This window comes from Neolamprologus multifasciatus, chromosome 8 (genome assembly GCF_963576455.1).
Source record: "Neolamprologus multifasciatus chromosome 8, fNeoMul1.2, whole genome shotgun sequence".
NCBI classification, from domain to species: domain Eukaryota; kingdom Metazoa; phylum Chordata; class Actinopteri; order Cichliformes; family Cichlidae; genus Neolamprologus; species Neolamprologus multifasciatus.
The window spans coordinates 20445221-20464248 of record NC_140446.1 but is presented as its reverse complement, the minus strand read 5'-3'; the positions used below and the strand labels follow the sequence as shown (position 1 = coordinate 20464248).

Below are 19028 nucleotides of genomic sequence, written 5' to 3'. Positions count from 1 at the left end.
AGGGGGAAAAAAGCAACGCAGAGTGCTGCAGTACTTTTGTGCAGTACTGCAAATGTTAGTATTGATCATATACCAAATAAATAGAGGGTCAGTACAGACAATACCAATACCAACACTAATACCTTTAACGTATAAAGACCACTTATGCAGGGGAGAACGGTATGCCATGATTTATGAGATGAATCATCACCAATTAGCAAATTTTTTGACACATTTTAATGGGCCACTGAATCACTGTGATTGTTAGTTTCTATAATAATTAGTTAATACATGGGGGAAAACACCTTGAAATATTTTGAAACTGGATTATTTATTATTTATTATTTATTTTGAGACCTGGGATCCAAATGCACCTGTCTCTGAAGCACTTTGGGTCAGCTTCTGTTGTTTCAGTGTGGTATAGGCTATAAATAAATTAGACATGACAGTCAACACAAAAATGTTCAGACATTTTTCATTACGTATGTTTGAGATATCTTCTTCATCGGATGATACCCTAGACAAAGTATGTTAAATTTGGAGCTGCCAGAGAGGACGTTCATGCAGAGGGCTGGTGTGACAGAAAGCTCTGGATCGGTTGAGATGGGAGGCAGATGATCCGCAGTAGCGACCCCTACAGGGGACAGTTGGAAGAAAAAAAGAAGGTGTGTGAGGTAAACCAGCCCTTACAGGATAACACTAACAAAACCACAACAATCAAAAGAGTTAAGCAAGCACGTAGGCGTGCATATGCAGAACAATAGCATATGAAATTGGACCTCTGACACAGTTGTGGGCATACTGAAAGGGAAATCCCACCACATTAAAGTCAGCCTCACTGAGGACACTGAATGTCACTCAGATAATCAGATAATTAATCCTTTTGAATTCTGCACAGGAAGATAAAACGTGTACAGCTGCTGAGATCATGAGACAAAGACTGTAATAAGCAGCTGTGAGGTTTGCATTAAACAGTCTGATACTGTCAGAGTGATTTCCGAACAATCCACGTGACTGCATAATGAACAGCTGAGTGGCAAATCTTTAAAATCCACAGTTTCGATCTTACAGAAGCGTAATGCATTTGGCTCTTGGCACAAGTCTTTGGGAGCTATTTCACTGGTGTCGGTTACTTGAGTTGAATGGCATTAAGGGTGAATATATAGCCTTTTTTATTGCTGCATAGCAAAAAGGATGTTGGCTCCATTCCCAGACTTGGTGATGCCAATGCTTCCTGTAAAATGCATCTCTTTCTGTGTATTGTCATTGCTTTCATTTTATTTATTTATTTATTTATTAGAAAGAACATCTTTTGTGTTCATTCTTGTTGGGTTTGACATAAATTTGAGATCATTCAAAATGTTAAACCCTGGAAGCCACGTTAACAGAGGAGATCTTTATCAGTTCAATGAAATTCCTAATTATTATTAACATAAAGCCACATAAAAAGTCTGTAATATCAACAGTTGAAAGTGTTTTTTGCAGCAGCTGCATACCCTGCTCCCATTTTTTTCACTTCCAAGCTGTTTAGTCACTGGTCTTTGTGGAAAGTCCCATCAGAAGTTTGCGGCTTTACTCACATTTTTTCCTTATCTTTTTGTTTTATAATGAGCCTTATTTCTTTTGTTTCAGGTCAGTGAAACTTTTTTATTGTATTTTTGACTGGCTTAGGTCAGAATATATTCAAATGGTAATATGTTTTTTTCTTTAGATTTTAGTGACTTGTCGTTTAGGAAAGCAGCAACCCAAAGGCTCTTCTCTGTCCTGCCAGTTTAAATCAAGTCTTTTTTCCCCCTTTGCTTAAATACAGTGAGTCTGGAGACTTTTATTAGATTTTGCATAGTGAATTTTTGGTGGTGTGACTGTAGTTAATAATGTGGTCCATCTTCATGTTAAAGAAAAGGAATATTACTGGAGTCAAAGTTCATTACTGGAACTTAAAACAAATTCCTATAGTTTTAATAGTTTTAAGTTTTACAGTGGAACAAATTATTGGCCAAAAAAATACACTGCGTGAATGAGCATATAGAGGGCTTTCAAGCCTGCAGGAAACATAAAGCAGGAAATATTTACAAATTCACAAACAAGCTAACAAAGTTAAATCTACAGTTGTGTGAAACAAAGAAGGTTTTTAAGCATACCCTCAACTACTTCTGTTGGAATTAAGAGTGTCAAAAGGAGCCAGCTGCTAATGCACCTGATTCATTGGCCATTAGCAAGTGTGACAACCTCTGTTTTGGCAGTTTGTAGTTCTGGAGCATTCAGGTGCATTAACATAATACCACAAGAGAGCACATTGACTCCGAGGTCAAACCGTGCAATGCTCAGAGAAACTGGAAAAAAAAAACCCTTGAGCTACATCTTAGACTCTGCAGGCTTCAGTAACTCATTAAATATTAAAGTTCATGACAGTACAATTAGAAAAAAACAAGTATGACTTGTTTGGCAAGGTTGCCATGAGCCCTTTCTACCCCCCAACAAAAAAACAAGCAAACAAACAACAAACAAACATGGCAGCTGGTTTAGGTTTGCAAAGTTGCATCTGAACAAACCACAAGACTTTTGGAACAAGGTGAGAACAAAGTGGAGATGTCTGGCCATAATGCACAGTGCCATGTTTGGCAAAACCCGAACCAGCACAAAACCACCTCAGACCAGCTTTCAAGCACGGTGGTGGAGGGGTGTTTTGGGCTTGTTTTATAGACACAGGATCTGGGCACCTTGTAGTCATTTAGTCAGCCGTGAACTCCTCTGTACATGCAGATATTCTGGAGTCAAATATGAGCTCCAACAGAAAGACTGAAACAGGAAGGAAAGGTGCTGCAATCACTCAGCCTGACTGAAGTGCTGTGGCAGGATCTCAAGAGAGCTGAGCATAAGAAACAGCCTGCAAACCTCAATAAACTGAAACAACACTGTAAAGAGGTTTGGGCCAAACCTCCCCAACAAATATGCAAGAGACTGATAAACTCACACAGAAAGCAAACACCTGAAGTTACTGCTCCTAAAGGTAGCTCTACAAGCTGCTCAATCACTTGCACTTAGTTTTTCACAGAACTGACTGAAGAAAGAAAGCTTCTTTTTTTCACACCACTGTAGATACTATTTTTTTTAACCATTTTAACCTGCTGGGAAGAGGAAAGAAGGTTGAACAAAATGAATGTGGTTCTATGTGGAAACCCTGTGAGCAAACTCCTATATGCTTTATATTAACTAGACCCACAAGGTTTAAGTGCATTCAACCCATTTGAGCTAAACCCAAAAATGTGTCTGTGATTTTTTTTATTTTTCACTATACTAATATTAGTGATATTATATGATAGTGATATATATATTGCTAGAAGCCCTTTCTACCCCCCCTTCCCCCATTTTCCACTATACTAGTATTAGTGATACAAATGAAAAACAAAAACAAACATCCTGGTGTTTTAGTTTAGGAAGGCATTGTTTTGAGTAGGTTTCTCCTGGCAGTGTCCAGGGGGAGGTGGTGCTGCCTGGCAGATGCTGGCCGTGCACTTACGTTACTTCCTGCCGCTGTGTGTGTGTGTTGGCAGTGGCAGAGGTGAGGTGCTGCTGCTGCTGCGCACTCAGCTCTCAGTCATCTGCTGTGCTCTGGTGGAAAAAAGCGGCCGACGGATTATCCAGCTCCCCTAACAGTGTTAGCTATTCGGCTAACAGACAAGCCAGCAACCGAGAGCAGCCATGAAAAGCCGCCGGAGCCGGTGAAAGTTAGCCACGGGTTACTTTGGGACTTTAATGCACGCAAAGATACCAAAAAGGAGGTTCGCGGGTCATGCCGTCGCCCCCAGCGGGAACTTTTGCCTAGAATTTCCACTTGGGAAGGGCTAGCTCGGGGGGCTAGCTCGGCTACGAACTATTTTTAATTGGCTTTGGGCTCAATGGCTCTCGCTTGTTTTTCCCTGTCATAGCGACAGCTTGGAAAATTGGGAGAGGCCCCCTTGTGAAGTTCATGACAAACCAAAGGCCGGTTTAGAAGCTTAACTTCGGACGACTAAACTGGCAAGGGAGCGAAAATGAAGAAGCAGTTCAATCGGATGAAACAGCTCGCCAATCAAACAGTCGGCAGGCAAGTATTGTGTTCAGCTCCGAAGCTTTATAGGCGAACTAGCAGACACACTTTTCTTCTTGCTGTTCTCAGCAGCTTTCTAAAGCTTGTTGGACCGGAATTTAACTCTTAACTTTATTGTAAACTAACACCAACTTGTTTGGTAGCGGTTCTGGCTGTGAAATTCAAAGAAAGAGAGTCACATGAACTGATATTAATAAAAAAAAAACCTAATAAAAGGAAAGGCTACACTGGCAAGTAGAGCAGACTTTCATGAATGAATTGTTTGACAACCAGACTGAAGGATGAAAAACTCTTAAGGCTGAACTGATTTAGCAGCTTTTCAAATGTTTTTTTTTTTGTAAGTGCTTATGTAGAAGAGGGTGAATATTTCAAGCCTGGCCATTTATTATTAAAACATTAAAAAACAGTTATAAAAGATACGATATGGGTTTCCTACCATATCAGTTGTTAGAGTCATATAAAATGATAAGAGTCTGTGTCTGATACCTCATGAACACTATACTGATATGTCTGTGACAAAGGGGTTAAACCTTTGCTGTCTAGTCCATGTCTTTTCTTGCTTGCCCCCATGCAGCTGAGTGTAGGCATCAAATTCAAGCGCTGTGCTGACTCTAAAGCCTATGAGACCGTGGCAGGGGCTTTATGTGCCGCCTCCACTTTTATTTTTGGGTTGTTTTACAGTTAAAAATAGCCCTCTTTTATTCTTGTCGGAGCCCTTCACTCAATAATGGGTCTGAAAATCAGTGTTTTAGCTCATCTCTCTTTAACACAGCACTCTTCTGGTTGATTGGCTGACCCTTGCAAACAGAAAGTTTGAGCAGCTGCTTCAGCGCTGGCAGCCAGAGCTGTGTGGCTGAGATCACTCCAGAAGTGATATCCTCAATTATTAAAACTGTCTGAAATGGAGCTTTAAAGCAGTCCAAAGCCTGAGATTTGGTTTAATATTCACAGGCAAAGTGTATAACATGTGTGTTATACACTTTGCCTAATTTAGAAATAATTTGTGTAGTTTGGACTTGTAACATTTATAAGTAATAAATTTACCAACTAATCAGCGGTAAATGAAAATGCACATGAGCAGACAGGGCTGGCAGAAACTGAGTTGTTGGCAGCTTTGTTAAGTTGCAGTTATTAGTGTGTTGACGCGCATTCTGTGTTTACTTTAGCAACAGCAGCACTAACACGGAGGTCTATGGAGATATTCTGCTCCTGAAGCCAAAAACTCAGGACCAGGAGAAGCAGGACAGCTGGAATACTCATAATTCCCTGTCTGCACTCAGCAGCAGTAAATTAGAAATGGAGAGAGTGTAATGCAGAAAACAGACACGTGTGTGCATGCATGCATGCAGTAGTTACTTGCTCTTATGTATGCACAAGTAGGGTTAATCCCTCATACACTCATATGCACGGCCTTCTGAGTGAGTGGTCTGTCAGCGGTTGGATTTGGAGCGAAGCGAGCATGCTCTGTTTCGTCCATTATGTTTGTGGCTGCTTGAGTCTGCAAAAAGCCTGGGAGTGCAAAAGGCCGTCTCGGCCTGCCCCCCTGGGTTCCTGTGATTGTGCGAAGGCAGAACACTGTGTCCAGCGAGCAGCCGCTCTGAGGAAATCTCTCCTTCTACAAACAGGAAGCTGCGTCCCAGAGCCACGCTTTCTAAAGAAGAAGAAGGAGAGAGAGTTTCGGGAGAACTGATGTTGAATCAGACAGTGAAACAGAAAGATAGCGGCATGTGATTCATGTTGGGGATTTTATTTTCTCCTCTCCTTTTAGATTACTGTGGTTTGCTGTCGATGAACTTTCTGACCCTTTGTCTATCTTTGTTTGCGGCAGGTAATGTGCTCAGATAGTGACACCTTTGGAGGAGATAACTTGGCAATAGGAAGTTATAGACTATGACTGCTGTCTGCATTAAAATGAATGCTCACAGTCCTTGAATGCAGTGAGAATTTTACTCCATATAACTTTCAGTTAATGGGGACTTCATATGCTTTTCCTATTTTTTGCCATACAGTTGATGATCTGCATATTAAACATGACCAAAGCCTCTGGTGAGTTAAAAGTTACAGCTTCAGGCTGCTCTAAACACTTTGTTTCAGACAGTTTTTCTACTTGTGAGAGAGCATATATCCTTAATATCTAAGGCACGCATCAAACCCACAAACCTGCCATTCAAATTTTATATTCAGAAGAAAGCTGGCTTACATGGAGCCTAAACGCCTTGTTCTGATAGTTGATGAAAGCATAGCCTAAGATAAGAATTATTTTGAATCAGAGATCTACTCTTGTTAGAGAATAAAGCATAAGGAGCTGGAAATGTGCGTCACAGATCTTATCTGTGTTTCGTGGTGATGTCAGGAACTAAAGTGACAGTAACACTTTGGCAATAATGGGTGGTGCTGAAGTGGGAGACAAGCACATGTATGTGTGGGAACTCAGACATAGATGAACCAGAAAAACATCTCAAATGTTTAGAGTTTTTCAAGTTAAGCATGTTGGCACACCCCACTGCTTACCACCTCAACTAAATTTAGATGTGTGTGACATTATCTGGGTTGCAGAGGTAGATTGCTACAGTCACTTGCATCTCTTTTAATTATAGCTGCTTTGTTGTGTGCCTTTATTCTCCCAAGCGTGCGGTCAGCACATTGACAAATACTTTTAAATATCATCCTCTCTGCTTGCACTGTTTTCATCAACACTTTTATCCTCCTCCCCCATTGTTAATAATTGACTGGCTTTATAAACAACAATATTATATAATCCTCTTTTGATGCTATATCTAACAACATAGCTGAGTGTTATGCAATTTAATTATGCATTGTATTTGAAAGTCCTTGATCGACTTGAGAGAGGCTCAAGTTGAAAAGAAACTCTCCCTACAGGAATCAACAAAATGTCACCGTAGAGCTAACAAAGATAGGTGACTCTGGGCGTTCCCCCTCCACATGAACAATGGCATGTATCAGCTGGGATGCCTCTGTGGCACTGGTAAGCTATACGTGCAAGGTTAGGCTGCTGTTTCCAAGTGCTGCTTAAAACCAAGCGCTGCTTAAAACCAAGCGCTACATCTCAAAGACTTAAAATGACAGTGTACTAACAAGATCACTACCATGTGTCTCAATAATGGTTCCATCATAAAAAAGTTCAAATAACATAGAAAACTGCCTGTCACCAGGGGAAAAACTGGTGGTTGTCAAGTGATTGCACTGAATATTTTTTGCATTTGGTGATTGACTAAAAGTATAGTTGCTTGCTTGGTTGAGTGTGGAGTCAATTCAATTAATATGTTACCAAATCACAACAGCACTCACATTAAGGCACTTTATATTGAAAAATAGAGACCATACAACTTTACAGTGAAAATCCCAACAATCAGACGTCCCTCTTTCAGCAAGCACTTGGCGACAGTGATAAGGAAAACTCCCTGTTAACAGGATGAAACCTTTAGTAGAACGAGGCTTAGGGAGGATGCAGCCATGTGCCATGACCAGTTGGGGTGAGGGGAGGAAGAGAGGACAAAATAAAAAGCACACTTTAGAGAGAGCCAGAGCCTAGTAATAACTAATGATTGAATGCAGAGTCGTGTATAAATGCATAATGAGTGAACAATTGGGGCATCTGGTTCCAAGGCTCTGCTGCAATTCTACTTTTAAATATCCCAGCAACCATAAGTAACCCAGCGTCCAATTTATCGCAAGGTCGTCTGGTCGGAGGTAACCTGTCTCCACCCAGCTACAGTCTGACTCACACTGATTGCTAATTTGCCGGCACGTTGCAGTCAATCTGAGTCAGTCTGCGCTGAAGAGCACATCTCGTGTGCACATGTGGCTTTGTAGCAGGTGACTCTACCTTATAGCAGTTTAATCTACGTCTTGATGCACCACAGTCACTTTGAAGATGGCAGCTAATTATGAGTGGTTGCTGCAATTTCAAAGCAACCATTTCAAAGCCAATGAGATGGCACTTCATTGCACACAGCCACAGTAATTACTCTAATAGCAAACATGGAGCTTATTTAAGTTTCAGTTTGACAAAATAATTTTTAAAACTCATTTTCTGCAACTTTCTGTCGTATTTGAGACTTTTGAATCAAGAAAATAATTGTTGTTTGCATCCCTTTTACGGTTTTGCACACTGGACTGTAGTTTAATTACCTAGTTATTATTATAACATTTGGATATGAATATTGGTGGTTAGCTTTATCTTGATCTGTCTCTATACATCTTTGCTGTTCGTCCCCATCTTATGCTTCAGGTTAATTTATCAGCTTACGTAATCAGCCACATTAGATGCGCCGTATGAGCTGAGTCACTCCATTATACCTCCAGCTCCTTTCATCTAGGCCCAGTATCCATTACCGTATGCCTTAAGCTGCCAACTGTTGCTGCTGTAAGTGCAGACCCTTTTTGGCTCCTGAGTTTAGTGACTGTGTTGAGTGGCCGGTAACAGCCGCTGTATTGTGCTCACGGCTTTGCTTAATCGCTTTCTGCGTTCATAGTAGATCACCATGGTTACCATTCTGAACAAGCAGCATCCACGGCCGTGCAGCGAGGCGCTCTTGTTGTTAAGAAGTCACATGCAGCGCACAGTTGACACACTTTTCTCCAAAGGCTGCTGCTTCAGTGAGGCACGTCGGGGTCAGCTCTATTCACTGTCAGTCAGATGATGCTGGCAAAACAATTATTGTTTTGTTTGTTGTTTGTCCTCTGATCTGGCTGCACACAGCCTATTTTTGACTCTGTGACACTGCATTTAAAGGTTTAAAGTGTTGCTTTCAGGTGAAATGCCAGCGTCTCCACGAGTGGACACGTCATAAACACACCTCACCAGGTTTCTTTGTTCACATCAGCATCAGGAAGCGGAGCTCAGGGATACCAGTCAACTTCTTGTGTTTCTCTTGGCTTGTAAATGGTTTAGTCTGGTTTTGATTCAGCTCATAAATCACACATGTCATTAATTGGGCCAGATGCAAAATGGATGTGTTTAAATGGCATGAATATGGCAGTGAGTTTTTTTTAAAGTGCCTTTCCCACAGTTTTTGTTGAGGTACCCTAGAAGTGTAGTCACTTCTTATTTTTTATTATTAATATGATCCTTTGTGTTAGCAATCAGAAATATGATGCATATTCTTTCAACCAGCTACATTTAGGCCAGCAACTGGAAATTGCTGATGAAATCACAGGGCTGTGAGTGCAACACCTCAACCTTTGCATTCATTCAGTTTTTGCAACAGAAAAACAATAAAATGATATATTTAGGGGTTTAAACAGGCAAGGGACCTAAACCAAGGATGTCTTGCAGCATCTACATGAACAATTGAACAAACTGGTTGGATAGTATGCCCTATTTAATGATCTGTGAAACGGTAGCACCACTTGGCCAGCTTAGGCCTCAATCACACAGGCCTGTATTTTCCAACTGGTTGGCTCTCAAAACCTCCTTATGATTTCTTTGGTTGCTAACATATTTAATCTAAAATTGAATTAATTAAAAATGATTCTAGACATAACCAAGTGGCACAAGGGTGTGATCTGTAGTGTTGCAATGAAGGGAAAAGTACTTGATTTTTAAGATCAGGACCACACCAAGAGCGCTCCAGCATGTACACTAGACCAAAACATGGATTGCATATTGTGGTTTTGTAATCACTTTTTGCATGTGTGCACATTACTGTGTGTGTGTGTGTGTGTGGGTGTGGGTGGGGGGCGTTTGCGTTTTTCCACATCTATGTTGAAGTCTTGTCTGTAGGTTTCTGTGGGTTATTAGATGTTTTACTGTGGCTTTCTTTTGGAGAGCATCTTTCCATTCATCTCAGATTCCAGATTATTCTGGTTTGGAGTCTTTAACTCCCCCCTAATCACCTCTGAAAAACATAAATAAATAAATGGATTACCCTATTTGTGCGTCTTTCCTTCGGACCCCAAACCTGTGGTCCCTTCTCTGTCAGTCCGTTTCTCCTTGCTCCCTGCCTCTGTGTGGTAATTGAAAGCAGCTGTGTGGAGGTTACCATAGTTCATAGAGAGCAGTTTTTGGAGGAGGGCCCAGGATTTGTTTAGAGCTCAAATCTCCCAAAATTCAGGCAAATGACCGTCTTCAGGTTCTCTCAGTTGGAGGACTGAACCTGCACTTGGAAAAGTTTGCACAATAATTGGGCACAAATGCATCAGTGTAGACTGCTTAAATGTCATGCCTCCCTTGCTTGACTCACAACCATTTATTAGTTCATCCCTAGAAATTCGGATGTTGGCTAAAATACAGCACTTATTCATTGGAAGTATTGCTTGTATGAGCTCAATATAACTATGGCACACAAGGAAAAAAATAACAATACAACAGGCAGTAAACTGTCCCTTCTCTCTAACAAGAAGCCACCACCCCGTGTGAAGGCATTAACAAGCAGTCTGAGGTGTGCCTGTGTTTTCCCAGCCTTCTCTCTTTAAGTGAATCTAATCTGTCTGACCTCTTCAAGTCCAACTATTAGTTTGCTATTAATAGTTCAGGCAGAGCAGGGCTGCATGCTGTGCGCATGAAGACATGAGTCTGAGCTCCTGCAGCTTAAGGAAATCAAGGCTTGTTGAGCAAACAAGAAACTGAAAGAGTAAACAGAAACACACCTTCTGTATTGTTGCTCGTTTTATTCAGTTTAAGGACACGCTCAAGTTTAAAGAGAAACGTGACTTGCTTGACTGCTTGAGCCATGGAAACAAACTAAAAAGATCAACACACTCTTTCAACATTCCCACAGATTCCAAGGGCACAGCTTTGATTTTAATTTAACTGTGGAAGCCAGCGTTTCAGGGTTAACGTCATTTCCCTCAGATATTTTTCGAAGTGTATTGAACCACTTGTCTGCCGTCATCTGTCAGTGCTAATTTGTGCTCTCTTGTTTATTTTTTCTCACCCACAGAGCAGAGAAAACAGAAGTTCTCAGTGATGACCTCCTGCAGGTAAATCATTAACCGGACACTATAGAGCTCTGACCAGCTCTCAATGTGGGCGTATGTGTCAAGCAGTTGTGTCTGTGTTTTGTATGAAATTAGTTTTTATTTACATCTCTACAATTCAAATATTTGGAACAGGTGAATTGATGACATGTTCCTCAATAAGGAACCAGGAGTGCTCTCAAATGCACTGAGTATTGAATCCAGGACTCCACTGTGGTGCTGACACTGAGCTTTAGCTTATCGTCTACTGAAATCTCTAAAGTATTCTGTAGTAGTGTATAACTGATTGTCATTAGTATTAGATGTACAATGCTGTGGAAAAGTCTTGAGTCACCCCTCATTTCTTTATGTTTGACTATAAAAATAAAAAATACATGCAGTGCTTTGTTGAAATATCTGATATATAAGGCTGCTGCCGGTTGGGAACCAAAAATTTCCCTTTTGGGTTCATCACCTCTTGCTACCGAGTCCTCGAGCCTTTTCTCCCTGTTTTCCTTCCCCACGAATGACTTCTTGACAGCCAAACTAAAATTGATACCATTTCAGATTCTGCTTTAGCAAACAGTAACTGGATCAACTGAAGGTCCAGATGCCTTTCAGGTGCTCTGTCATTTCTTTGCTGGATTTCGTTTCTGTCTCTCAAGGACATAAATTGGCTCTAGATGGTTTTTTACACCTGCCAACTTGTGCAACAAGTTGAAAAAAAAAATGTATCTGTAAATGGGCATCTACAAAGACTGGATAGAAAATGACTGAAACCAAACCAGAAACACTGCAAGACTTTCAGAGGGGCTGGAGAACAGTTGCTCAAGAATTCTCAGCTTCAGCCGATTAATACTATAAATTTGCCATTTTGTTGCTGCTTCATGCGACAGTCACAGCCACAGTGTAGGACTGATCGCTGTCGTAGGAACTCGATCTCGACAGCAGTCAGACTGTACAATACCCACACAAGATAAATGCTGTATAAAAGAGATAAATGTCAGTCAGTCTGCAATTGAATGTTGCAGTCGAGTTGGCAACTACATGCAGTCTATTTCTGATAATATAGCAATTAACTGTGATAAGTCTTGAAAATCACGTATCTGTTGCTGCCTACAGAGACAGAAGTTCACAACACCCTCACACTCCAGACACAAGCTGCAGTCGGTCACAGAATATGTAAAAGTTCTGTGCAGCCACTGATTTCTGTAGATGCAAGGAGGTTACTGTCCTCATGTGACTGAACAGGTAGGAGACAGCTTTGTTAGGCTAAGTTTGTCCAGTGTTGAATGGTGTTACGATTAAGCTGATTTAATGTTTACTTAACGTTAATGTGAACATGCTTGAAAAGAGCTCTCTTGTTTGTAATATTTAATTTATTTCATAAAAAAATTGGACAGCAGGTGGGGCTGGGGCAGAATGCTGGCTGCTCAGCAAAGACATTCCAGCAGTGAACATGGTCTCTGTTTTAATGGGAGATGAATATAAACTGTCAAGGAAGCTCGGCTGCCTTTGCACTACTTCCTGCAAAGAGATGCAATGTCCATCACCCTCTATTTTCATTGGTCTCTGCACTGTCACCTTATATTGCTGATTATCTAAACCAACAGCACTGACAGAACAGTAAATGAGAGATGATGGATGTGAAAATAAAGTGAGCCTCATATGGACAAAATACACATTTGAGTGACAGCTAGAACATCCGATTCAGAGCCAGCTGGACTTACTATAATTCAAGTGGACAACAGTGGTGACTTTAACCGCTTGAGGTGCTTTTTCACTGAAGAAAGGAAGTTATATTTTTCTGACAATTGACTTTGACCGCTCCTCAAAGACACTGTTGTTCTACGTCTGTCTGGAAATCAGCAGTTGTTTTTCTGGAATCAGTCTCTCAGATCTTTCTGATAAAGAATAATGGAGTGAGTCACTCAGAGATGGCGACTCAATCACCTTTAATTCCTACGAAGGCTGCTTTCACTTCTTGTCTCAAAATAGGAATTCTCTGTTTGTTTCTTAGTAAGTTGAAAACCTACAACTTTTGTGTTGTCCTAATGTTTTTGCAGAAGACAGTTTTATTTGTTGTGGTACATCTTCTGTTAATACCCAGTGATAATGTATAATTTCCAAAAATGCTTTTAATCCCACCTACTGTATAGCCACTACAGCAACAAATACTCTGCTTTAACAGTAGATGTGTTGAGTATTGTTAATTTCTCATTTCTCTCAAGGGCCTTCTGAGCATGACTTAAAACGCTAGTAAGATACATTAGTTAACATAATGATTGTCTATACACTTAATTAATATCCACTTAGGTTCTAATACATACCCTCATAAAACAACAACAACTTTGTTTGGATGTACTGTATAGAGCTAAGTGTGGCCACATCAAAGCAGTAAGAAAATCCTCATTGCATCTTTGTATCCAAGCAGTGAGTCGAAAGAATTCTCATTCATGTTTTTGTTTTTTTTATACTGTCATGTTGCAAGCCTTGCTGCCCATTTGCAACCACTGTAACTCATTCAAAATGCCACTGGTAGAATATGGATGAACAACAAGTAAAGATAAACCAGTGCTCCAGTTTTTTAGATCCTTAAATAGCTTCCAGTTAAATATCGAGTTTAAGTCTCATTATAGATAGATGTCATAGATGTGTTTGCTTAGTACATCCCCAATAGGAACAAGGACCAGTGATAACAAGAATGACCATTGTAAGTACAGGCAAGTATTCTTAGTAGTTTATTTTGCTCCAGTCCACTCATAAAATCCAGTTAAAGCCTGCATGTTGGCATGGTAACCCATTAGTGTTGACTCAAACCTACATTAGATGAAGGTGGACAGTTTGTTCCTGAGTGTCTGGCTAGAGATAATCAAATTCCCTACGTAATCACTGCTTATTATTAATCTGCTATTGTGCCTATGTTCATGTTTTACTTATTTGTGTCTTTATTAAGTTTGTCTGTAATATATTTGGTTTTAATTAATGGCACTTTGATTAATCTCTTTATGTAATGAGGGATGATGGAAGTACTGTCTGAGAAGCAGCTTAGATTAGAACAAAATAGAATAGAAAAGAATAGCTCTTTATTCGTTATACATGTAGAACAAAATTGTGGTTGCTCAATGCCAACTATGCAGGAATAAAATATAAATGATAAGACACCAGGCAAAAATAACACACAGGGGAAATGTACACAATCAAGAAGAATATATGCAAAACAAGAGAAAGACACAGAATGCAGAACAAAGTGCAGTCAGGTTCAAAAAGTATTTGAGCAAAGACACAATCTTTTTTTTGCATCTGTACACCACTACAGTGAGTTTGAAATGAAACATGGTGTAATTGAATTGCAGACATTCAGAACCATTTTTATATGTCGTCCCACATTTCAAAGGCTTCGGATGGATAAAATTCCTTTGGAGTCTGTGACTGTCTGAAGTCAAGAGCCCATGGACGTCACTAAATGCTGTATTTCCTCTCTTGGGATGCTCTGCCAGGTCCTCAGCTGCTGCTTGTTTGTGGGCCTTTCTCCATTCTGTTTTGTATTTAATAACTGGAAAGCATGCGCTGTTGGACTGAGATCACATGACTCAGTTGGCTATTGAAAAGAACCCACTTCTTTTCCTTGAGAAACTCTTGCTTCTGCTGTAAGCTTTGGGTCATTACCCATTTGCACTCTGAAGTGTTGTCCAAGCAGTTTTCAGGATTTGGCTAAAGCTGAGCAGAGAGTACAACCCTGTGCACTTCACAACATCCTGCTACTTCTATCAGCAGTCACATTATCAGTATATCTTAGTGACGTAGTTCCAGTGGCAGCCTTACATGCCTCCACTATGTTTGACGGGTGTTGTGCTATGCTTCAGCTCATGAACTGTTTCTCTCCTTTTCCATCTTTTCAGTTGTCAGTCCAGTACTTATGGAAACTTTACAGTCAGCTTCTTTCTTAGCTCGATTGCCTCAAAGCGGTCCTCTGCTTGATCCTCCAAGGTGGGAAAGAGTCAGCCAGCATTCCTGTGCCAGCTGCCTGCCCATTTCTTCTTCCCTGCATATAGCATCAGTCCACATGGGTACTGCAGAAGTACTTCAGAAATATCGTGTTGCCAGTGTAATAAGTTTGGAGCCACCTGTTTGAACACTTCTGTCATTGATCCCTCCTGCAAACAAAGAATATTTTGTTTCCCATCCAAGGCTTACTGAATAATTCCACCCTTAATGCGTCATCTCTAGCTATTTTTTGCTCTTTCAGGACATGTTCAGACATGTTAACATCATTTCTCTTAGGAACCAATAAATAAACACATCCACTGTCTGTCTTTTTCCTCCCTGTCTCTCCTACATATTATTGGGATTCCCTTTCCTATGACGCATCATGGGATTGACCAAGTATTGACCTCATCACACGGCAGGAGGGGAAAAAAACATGCCCCGCTGCTTTTCAGCTTCTTTTCGGATCTGCCAAGACTCCTCAGGATAATTTATTCTTTCTCTGGCCCCACTTTCTAACAATGTAAGGAAGAAGGTTCCTGCCATGTAATCCAAACATTTCCCATACACCCACACAGGAATTTAGGCCCTTCTAGAGCATAGGGAGGGGAATCCCCTGAATGATTTTGTACCAGGCACTAAATGAACTGGGTCTAATCACTGTTCCCAAGCCTATAACGCGTGTATCCTTGTGTTCATGTGTGTGTTTTGGTTAGATTGTATTTAAGCCAGCTGTTTTAGGAATGCCGGGGGCCACCATGGGTCGGTACTGACATAAGAGCGCGAGGAGAGGGACGGGGCGGCACACGGAGGCGGATATCTGCTGTGCAGTTCCTGCGTTCCGACTCTATTCTGTTTTTGGAACACAATTGTGCGGTATTTGATTTACTCTCCTCCTGAATTCGCCTCCCTCCATTTCTGTTCGTGTTACCGTCTAGATCTCACTGTTCCCCTGTATAATTTGAACATCTCGTAAGTGCATGTTTAGCACTTTGAGACATTTATAGAGTTCTGATTTCTCACTTCAGTAGAAACCTGTTCTGTGAAGTTGCTTTTCCATTCTTCACAAGTAAGGCCAACTTTAACCAATTCCTTGCGTTGTCATGCTGTGTTCACCAGACTTCTAAGTACATGTGAACAGTAACTCGCCATCAGCCCTTCCATTCACGGGTTAGCGACAGTCAGCCTAATGTTGACGCTGACCATCGCGGTCAGACACCTGGCACGACAAGCATAGTGAATAGTGGCCCTGCGGCCTCTGTCCTTCATCCTGAATAGCTGTAACTTCAATCAATGACAGTATTATATCTGGTGTCAGGCTAAAGGCACAGAGTGGATCTGTGGAGTCAACCGAGTAAACAGGAGAAAGTCTGTGTAATCAAAAAAGCCTTTTCAAAGCCAAAGAGCTGCTCGCCATGGGTCACATCTCGGTGGGCGCTGCTGGGAAGACATTTCCGATGAGTCACGTGTTTCGAAGATAACATTCCAGCGTTGCTCCGCAGGAGCAGGCCTTATCAGTCATGCTTGAACTTTGACCCCTGACCCTGACAAGGCCATCACAAATCATATTTCTGCATGGAGCTGGAGCTCATTAGCCCTCAGCTGGGCGCTCTGCCATGTTGGGTTGTGATGACAAGTTAGTGGGGTTGATGAGATTAATCTAAAGTTCTTTAAAGAGGCTGGTTATACTTTTCCTTTTACAGTGGTTGACACTATGTTTAGTGTTTGCATAGGCCAGTACAGACAGTAACATCAGTGACAGCACTATTAGTCTAACACAGTGGTGGATGTACAGTAACATAACTGTAATGTATTTTTGACACATTTCAATGTTCTCTTAGGTAGTGCAGAGACGAGGAAAATAGTTTTGTTGTCTGAGGTCGTGCTGTGCTTCTGGTTACTTGGCATCATATTTCCACGCTATCAGAGGTTGGCTCCGACTGTTTGTCTAGCCGCTGATAGACTTCCTCAGCTTCAGTCTGGATTTGCTGCCTAACTGCTGCATTATTATTCTATTAGTAGCCACAGTGGCTATATTAGCATTTAACATGTGCACTTTCCAAGCTTCCTTAAAGTGTTGCTCAGTGTTGTAAACATACGCTGCTTCAGCTGCTAGTGGGGGCAGAGCTGTGTCAAGTTGTGTATCAACTGAATTTTCTCTCTGTCTCTGAACTAAAATCTTCATTGCTGCGTTCCAGTTACCTTGGAAGTTGGGTGTCGGCCACTTCTGAGTTGGTTAGCTTGTGGCTCTATATAATGTTAGTGACAGCTAATATCCCTCTCATGGTTCTGGCTGTGATCACTGCAGACCTACCCAGCTGCTGTTTAAACCTTCTGTTTGTGATGGGCAGCCAATCAGAAGATAAATGAAATGTAGACAGGTAGAGGATGATGTGGTGGCTCGTGAATCATGTGAAGTACTCTAAAGGAGTGCCTGAGCCTGGTTCTGCTGGATGTTTCTCCTTCCCACTGTCACCAAAGTGCTTGCTCATTGTGTTTTTCTCTGTTGCGTTATTGTAGGGTCTACCTTACAATACAAAGCGCCTTGACACGACTGTTGTGGTGATTTGGCGCTGTATAAATAAAAATATGGTTGTCTCCTTTTCTAATTGTGATAAAGTATAACATTTCTGGGTGTTTGTGTTCTCAGTGTGCTCTTTCTACCTCAGCAAAAAGCTCTTTATTTGCCTAAGATCTCTTCTTGTATGTCTTGTGCACAGATCGAACGGCGCATGGAGCTGGTACGCGTGGTGTCCCACAACACACACAAAAAGATGGTGTCGTGTCTACAGGGACACATCGGTGCAGAGGCAGAGAAGAGACATGTAAGCCATCAAGTTTGTGGCTATAAAACCTGTTAAAGCAAATCAAGCAGCTGTTCCAGGATTTAGCTGTTCCTCCCACACACGTCGGGTTCTTTTTTATTTATATATATTTTTTTCCTTGAATGTGTCCACAGTAGGAAGCACAATCTATAATTTCTCTTTTGTTTTGTTTTTCTACCCTACACCACCCAAAATATCCACCTCAGTCTGTACCACGCCTCTATACAGGAAATGGTCAGGTAAAAGCACTTATTCCACTTCTCCAATCCTCAGCACCACTTGCTCCATTTCCCATTTCCAGCATCTGTCATCTTCATTCACTATGCATGACACGCTCGTCTTTGGGGATTCTCTCGTTTAAAAACAGGATGCTGCACACACATCAGTGTTTATTCGCTGATGTAAATCATATAACTGTAAAAATAAGCTGTCATTTAGCAGATGTGTCACTTCCTTAGTTTTCGTCTTAAATTGTATTCATCGTCTATTTTTTTCCCTCTTCTGCTCAAAAAGCTCGCTTCCTCTTTCTGAATTTACGCTGTTCATTGGAAAGTCCTAAACCAGTTTTCCATTGGCTTGACCTTGTATCCATAAGTTCATGTGTTTGTGCACCCGCATCTAATCACTGTTTGCATTTTTTCTCCACTAAACACACAACAGAAAAAGCTTCCCCTCACGGCACTGTCCCAGGCAATGACTGAAGGTGGAAGCCAGTTGGGAGAAGACTCCTTAATAGGGTGAGTGTGTGATTGATTGACACACCAGAAATCCAATTGCCTTGTCAAGGCAACGGTTGCCGATATAAAGCAGAAGCACCCCAGAGAGTGTGAAATGCTCACATTCAGGGTAAGCGGCCTTCCCGGTTTTGTTTGTCTGTCAGGGGCTTTCAGCAGTTCCCTTACAGAAGAATCAGATCAGCTATTCTGGCGCTCATACGCAGAGTAGTTGAGGATCTAGAAAGTAGATGTCTACAAATCTACACTGCAGCTATGAGTCTGTCTGGAAAGAATAAGGAAGGGGAAGTATGAGAGTCTGCTTGCACTTGTGATTCAATCATGCCAACAGTTTTATTGATATCTGGAACTCGCTGTTTCTCGTGTCAAGGCTTATAGGTTTTATATCTGGGAAAACTGCAGCTCAAAACTGATTCACTTGTAGATAAAGTGTCACTAGGTCACTTTGTGCTCCTGGCTTTTAGCGGCTAGAAATGATGACATCACAGTGAC

The 19028-nt window shown here is 41.2% G+C and overlaps 1 protein-coding gene across 7 annotated transcripts in view; it reads left to right on the top strand.

Annotated features, from left to right (window-relative positions):
- Window positions 1-3487: 3487 nt before the first annotated feature.
- Window positions 3488-19028, top strand: part of arhgap17a (Rho GTPase activating protein 17a) — a 32499-nt gene continuing 16958 nt past the window's right edge. For 2 of the 7 annotated variants that reach the window (XM_085169442.1, XM_085169441.1), the window contains exons 1-5: window positions 3488-4066; window positions 10975-11014; window positions 17698-17802; window positions 18009-18041; window positions 18463-18539. In XM_085169442.1, the coding sequence (XP_085025568.1) occupies window positions 4014-4066; window positions 10975-11014; window positions 17698-17802; window positions 18009-18041; window positions 18463-18539 (308 nt within the window). In that variant the 5' untranslated portion in view covers window positions 3488-4013. The remainder of the gene's footprint in view (window positions 4067-10974; window positions 11015-17697; window positions 17803-18008; window positions 18042-18462; window positions 18540-19028) is intronic. The other 5 variants (XM_085169445.1, XM_085169444.1, XM_085169447.1 and 2 more) reach the window with 4 other exon arrangements.